This window comes from Brassica napus, assembly GCF_020379485.1.
Source record: "Brassica napus cultivar Da-Ae chromosome A5 unlocalized genomic scaffold, Da-Ae chrA05_Random_37, whole genome shotgun sequence".
Classification (NCBI taxonomy): Eukaryota; Viridiplantae; Streptophyta; class Magnoliopsida; order Brassicales; family Brassicaceae; genus Brassica; species Brassica napus.
This window is the reverse complement of record NW_026014033.1, coordinates 5,891-12,782: the sequence shown is the minus strand read 5'-3', so window position 1 is coordinate 12,782 and position 6,892 is coordinate 5,891. Positions and strand designations below refer to the sequence as shown.

The window sequence follows — 6,892 nt, the reverse complement described above, 5'->3', positions numbered from 1 at the left end:
TCGTTTCCTTCGTCTCTTGTTCCACCATACTCTTCATCTTCTGGAACCTCTGGAATGCATCACTTTTCTTTTTGAGCAAAATTATCCACATATATCTCGAGTGATCGTCAATGAGCACAAAAATATACTTGTTTCCGGCTTGTGTATTAGGTGTTATAGGGCCGCAGAGGTCTCCATGTATCAGCTGTAATACTTTCGAGGCTCGGAACGTAGTTGATTGAGGGAATGAGCCTCTCACTTGTTTTCCCAACAGACAAGAAGGGCATATCTCTTTCTCGACATTAACATTCGGCATTCCACTGACTAGGTCTCTCTGTATCATCGTCTTCATCGTGTTGTGATTAACATGCCCGAGTCTTGCATGCCATCTATTTGATTCCCTGATATATGCTAAGTTTAGCTGCGCCTTGAGTCCCATTCATACCTTATAAAGACGATTTTGTGATCTCTGTGCCTTGACAAGCAACTTACCGTGTTGGTCACACATTGTTCGATTCTCTCCTCGCAGCCTTATATCACATCCGGACTATGTTGCTTGTCCGAGACTAATGATGTTGCTTCTCAACTCCGGAATGTAGTAGACGTTGGTCATCTTCCTTGGCTCTCCGTTCATATCTATGAAAGATATGGTGTCCTTTCCCTTTATATCAATGCGTGAGTCATCCCCGAATCTCACTTTTCTGGTGACTGAACTATCCAACTCAGAAAAATATCTCTTGTCTCCTGTCATATGATTACTTCCCCCATTATCTAAGTACCATATGTTTTCTGCTCTGGAGTTTGCCTCGCATTTGTCTGGTAGACAGTTCTTCTCTTTTAGATACACCACCTCGTGAATCATAAGCTCATCCGCATCATGTGTCTCACTATTGGTATTCTCTTGAGCTTCCTGTAGCTTCAAAAATCGATCAGGGCAATCCGTCGCGTAGTGCCCTATCTTGTCGCAACGATACCACGTGATATTTGTTGGATCTCTCCACGTATTGCAACCTCTTTCGCGTCCTCTGTTATTCCAACGTCATCCTCGTCCTCTGTTCTTGTTGTAATCTCTCTGATACTCTTGGTTTGGACCCTCATTGTTTGTGTACATGAGTTTGGTCTGATCTTCATGTGGTTCCTCATTCTCTTGTATACGTTCCTCATAAGTTTTCAAACGACCTATGATATCCTCATAACTTGTAGTATTTAGGTCTAATACTTGCTCGAGGGACGCTACAATGTGGATGTATTTTTTACGAGGGAGGCTTGATAGGAACTTCTTGTCGAGTTTAGGTTCTTCGATGCTTATCCCTAGGGCCGAGGATTTAGATGAAATCTCAGCAAGATTTCCTCCAAACTCATCAATGGTTTCATTATCCTTCATCTTGAGTCGATCGAACGCGATTCATTAAGGTTTTAACCTAGCTTCTTTGACTCTTTCTGCCCCTACATGCCTTGTCTTAATCGCTTCTCATACCTTTTTTGCTGTATCGAGTTCTCTAACTTTAAGAATAAGACTTTCTGGTATAGATTGGAATAATAAAGCTTTGGCCATGCAATTTTTGTCTCCCTCGGTTGTTTCTTCACCTTCCACGATCTCCCAAACTTTGTGTATCTGTAACGCAAGCTTCATCCTGATAGCCCAAATGGTATAGTTTGTGGAGCTCAACATCGGACACTTTATTGTAGAGGATCCTCCACTGTCTTTCGTCTTCCCGGTTGCAACGATGATATCTCCCATCTCGTCCTAAAGCTCTGATACCAAATGTAGAATTTAAGGATCGAACGTAACTTGATCTCAAAGAAATTACTCTTCTTTATTGCCTTAGAAAAACTCACTCAAAACTAAGCTCTCAAGTCTCAATCTCAAACTCTTATGTGATACTTCCCCTACTCGGTATCTATATATATATATATATATATATATATATATATATATATATATATATATATATATATCTAAAGTCCTAAACACATTAAATATAAGATATTTAGATAACTCCTAAATACTAAGGACTTTCCTATTTCCTAATCCATAACTCGGTAGGAAATAGAGAACTTGATTCTCAAGTTATTTAATTGAATTGAAATTGGGTTACTCTTTATTTAAATGAAAAAGGATTTCGTTAGCTGATCTCCCAAATGGCATGTTAGCATGTCCTTGAGAACGAATCCTTGGTGATTTTGACGTCATATTTGACTTATCAAAACAAGTCATCTTTGTCATGTCACTTTTTCGGCCAGTCAAATTATAACGTCCACTTAAATTTTGTTCTCAAAAATATTATGATTGCAATTTTGCTACAACAACTAATGTTTTAATCATGACCCACCTCTTAACTCTCTCAAGCCCAAATACTCTCAACTAACCAAATAGCAGATGACCACCTCTAAGAAGTTATTCTCCCACCTAACAATTATAGTGTCTATCATCACTCCCAGTACAAACTTGGTGCTTCGTGGTAATTTCTAAACCTGAAAGACTCTTCCTTTTTCTCTCTCTCGATCTATGCATTCACTTCACAGTCTTCATCTCAGTTTCCTTCCTTTGTTCCCTAAAAAACTTCTAAAGCTCATTTTAATAAGACTTAATAAACTAACAAGATTTTGAGAATTCTATTCGGGAGGGGAGACATGATCCAAGGAATTACTGAACAAGATATTGAAAAAGCTGAAAGCCCCAATAAAGATGTTGAAAAAGCTAATAGTTCAAGGAAGCCAAAAGTTACCGAACAAGATATTGATGAAGCAGAGAGTTCAAACAAGCATGAAATCAGTTACCAAGATGATGATGAGAAGTTTGCAGAAATATTAGCAAAGATGAATATGCTCATTCATATTGGTGCAGAATCTCCGAAGTTTCAAAGAAAAGGGGAAGGTTCGTGTAGCATATTCAAGATTCCCCAAAGCCTGAAGAAGAACCATCACAAGGGCTATGAGCCTGAGATAGTGTCAATAGGTCCTTACCATCACGGGAAAGAGCATCTCCAAATGCTCGAGGAGCATAAACATCGTTATTTGAAACTTTTCCTTGGTGAGGCAAAAGATGGTGTCGATACCAACACTTTGGGTAGAAAAATAATTCAAATGGAGACAGCTATCCGGAACTCTTACTCTGAGAAGCTAGTAGTTATAAAACCGGAATTCCTCAAAATGATGCTCCTCGATGGTTGTTTCATTCTTATGTTGTTCTTCTTCATATCAAGACACGTTCTCTCAAGTAAGAAGTCGCCAAATGATCGTATTCTGACAACGCCATGGATCCTCTCCACCATCCGGAGTGATCTTCTGCTTTTGGAAAATCAGGTTCCTTTAATTCTTCTCAACACACTTTTGAAAGAATCAAAAATATCTGTAAATCTGGAGAAACTTGCATTCAAGTTCTTTAACCTTTCAGTGGCTGAGAAAACAAAATCTCAGAACCTTGAAGCACAACATTTGCTTGATCTGATTCGTAAGAACTTCATAAATGGTACTTCTCAGAGTCCTGAGAAAGGACCATCAAATTCTCATTATGATGATTCGAGACTGATCCTTTCAGCAAATAGACTTCGCCTCCAGGGAATAAAATTCAAGGCTTCTCATTATCAACCTTCTTCAAAGAAAACTAGTGGCTATGTCCCGAGAAGAAGCTCGCGGGAAGAAACAATACTAGATATAAAACTAAACGGAAATGAGCTTCACATACCACCAATAGTGTTTGATGGATTCATCAGTTCGGTCTTGCTAAACTGTGTTGCTTTTGAGCAGTTATCTACAAAGTGTTCCAACAATATAACCAGCTATGTGGTTTTCATGGGATGTCTGATGAATGACGAGGCAGATGCTACCTATCTTAGTGAGAAAGGAATCATACAAAACTATGTTGGTAATGGGAGTGACGTCTCTCAATTCTTCAAATTCATTTGCAAAGATGTTGCCTTCGACATGAGTAATAGTTACTTGAAAGAAGAGTTCGAAGGGATTAACAATTACACTTCAAACAGATGGAATGTGGAGTGTGCAAGGTTCAAGCACCTTCACTTTGATTCTCCTTGGACTGTTCTATCATCTTTCGCTGTTTTGGCAGCTATTTTGCTTTCAGTACTCCAGACTATTTTCGGAGGCCTCAGTTATCTTCATCATTGTAAGTAACCATTTGATAAAGGCATTTGAATTTCAGTTGAGTTGTAAACATAACTGTGATCTTTCGAAGTAAAGCGTCATAGTCATAACTGTGATCTATGTTTATATATTTTGTGTATAGTGTCTGCCATTGCTTGCACTCATTTATAGTGAGTCTTTATAAACATGAACTGTACTTAAATTTTTATTATTTGTCTTGTTTTATAATATAGCATTTTGTTTTCTGTGCGTGAATGATCTGGAACTCCTAATAACTTTGATTGTAAAGCTCAGATCGCCTATAGCTAATGGCGTCTCTATACTCGGCTTTGCACCTTAATCCATGCAATTGCTGGTGGTTGAATTTTTGAAATGCTCGAAAGACTTGTTTACTAATACTGCAACTACTACGTGATATTTCTGTGACATCCTGACCCAGTATAATTGAAATAGTCGGCGATATCAGGACACTTGTCTCCAGCTACAAAGACTGAAACAATGTCTTTAACAAAGTAGGATTACATGACGCGTTTGACAAAAACCTATCAATATGAACCGAATCTTGAAAAAGAAAAGGAAGGAGGGTGAACATTTTAACAAAAGCTCAATGAGGGATGCTCTACGAGCCCCAAAATCATTACCCAACATTCACCATACAACATATATAACAAAAGCTCTACCTAGAACATCCAAAAAATCAAAAGCAATCAACAAGAAACGAGGATAAACTCCGACGGTGCAAACATGAGACCACGCCACCACGTGGTCTCTGTGAGTTCTACTCCTTAACTCGATCACACCACATCATGATGTTTCCACGTGATCTGCACCACCACATTCACACGAGCACACCAAATCACACTGTCTCCAAGTGATCTGTGTTACCACATTCTTAACTTCACACAGGCACACCACATGTCCGCTCCAGCAATTAATCATGCAACATCACAAGGTTTCCACATGATCTAACAAGAATCAATGCAACGCCCGAGATGTACATACCTCCATCACGTTCCACCAACACACATAGGCCTTAAGCCATGTCATATATCATATACACTACCCACATATGCTTCCAGGCAATGCAAACACCCACATACAAGTCTAAATCATAATACACCATATTCCTTTCAGCAATCTATGAGTAGATCTAGGTGTTCACATATTACAATACAATATATATATATATATATATATATATATATATATATATATATATATATATGTGTGTATATATGTGATATAGTTCACTTATCAAAAATATGTGTATGCTTATAGATAACATGTAAGTATGAATGTTGCCAATAGAAACTTTCACTATGAAGCGAGAATGAAACCAAATCTACAAGAGAAAGGATTGATGCTACCACCTTGGCCTTAGATCTGCCAAGGGAAGGGAAGGAAGAAGCCGATCAACAACATAAGGCTTTCATTAAACCAGATCTACAAGAGAAATGATTGGTGCTACCACCAAAAGAACTGGGAAGAGAGATCTAAGATAAAAGAGAAAATGAGATGGAGAAAACGAGAACTAGGGTTCCTTACCTCTCTGGTGACCAGATCTAGAGAGAAGACAAGAAAGATCTAGAAAACGAGATATATTGGTTAGTTGTGGTGGATTTCCAATGGCTTCGATTCATCTCAATTAGCACGAGAATACTCAAAGGAGACCACGACACGACAGCAAACTACAATCTTCTCCTTTAATTAGACTCATGCAAATATTACAACATTATAGATTCAAATATAGTAGAGTCGTGGAACACATAACTCAAAGAATCATGTTAGTTCTCTATAATGTTCATGTTCAAGTATGGTGTCTCATCTGAATTAGAAATTAAATTATTCAATATAAACGTATAATATGACATAAATTTGAAAATCCGATTCTCTTTATCTAATATGATATATCAGAATTTATATAAATATATTTTCAAATTAAAAAAATATATATATATATATATATATTTTTTGTACAGAAAATAAGATGATTATATAGGTAAATTATAAATCTAAATAATTGTTTTTAGGTGACTGAAAGTAGTAAACAATAAAGGGGGAATCATATTTAAAAGAAAAAACAAATTACACAGTAAGAGTAATGTGACAATCTCTATAATATTATTTGAGAAATTAATTTTCTACATGTCGAGCTCACATTAATTCTAATGATATTTAATTACACTGGTATCTTTAATGAATCAAGTATATCTAATTACCATTATTAATCATTCTATTTTATTTTATTTTTACTTTTTATTTAAGTTTCTTTTTTCTTTAAATTCTTCAAATAACTTAATAATAAACAATATTTATAAAATTTAAAACCGAAAATAATATATAATGGAATTCATAAAAAGGGAAAGTACACAAAATAATCTTTATTTTGAAGTAAATAAATAACCTATATTTTAAAAGATAAAATTAAACAGCATAATATATATTTTACAATTAATAAGTATTTTATTTAAATCAATTTATTTCTCAAACTATTACAAAATAATAATTTAAATAACATAAACTAAGATATCTTTAATCAATTAAAAAAAATTTTATTGAAGTTTCTTTTTAAAATAATTTCCAAATAACATATATAATAAAGCAAACATTTATAAAATTTTAAACGCAAAATATTATATATTTGATGTGATTTCATAAAAAAATTTACTATAATAATCTTAATATTAAAGTATAGAAATATTCTTCCATTTAAAATTTATCGGTTATGTTTTAATGCAACTTCGTAATGATCATTACTTTATTTCTTCTTGTTTTATTTTTGTTATAATTTTTTTGGTTATAGTCCTAC

General features: G+C 35.2%; 2 protein-coding genes across 2 annotated transcripts; one reads left to right on the top strand and one right to left on the bottom strand.

Moving 5' to 3' along the window:
• Window positions 1–526: 526 nt before the first annotated feature.
• On the bottom strand, window positions 527–1,720 carry LOC125594291. The gene is made up of 3 exons (XM_048770551.1): window positions 1,457–1,720; window positions 1,089–1,363; window positions 527–1,004 (listed from the first exon to the last, which is right to left on the bottom strand). The coding sequence occupies exons 1-3, from the start codon at window positions 1,718–1,720 to the stop codon at window positions 527–529; spliced, it is 1,017 nt and encodes a 338-aa protein (XP_048626508.1).
• Window positions 1,721–2,058: 338 nt separating this feature from the next.
• LOC106454944 (UPF0481 protein At3g47200-like) lies at window positions 2,059–4,328 on the top strand. Its single transcript, XM_013897015.3, has one exon. The coding sequence runs from the start codon at window positions 2,614–2,616 to the stop codon at window positions 4,111–4,113; it is 1,500 nt and encodes a 499-aa protein (XP_013752469.2). The 5' UTR covers window positions 2,059–2,613; the 3' UTR covers window positions 4,114–4,328.
• Window positions 4,329–6,892: the final 2,564 nt, after the last annotated feature.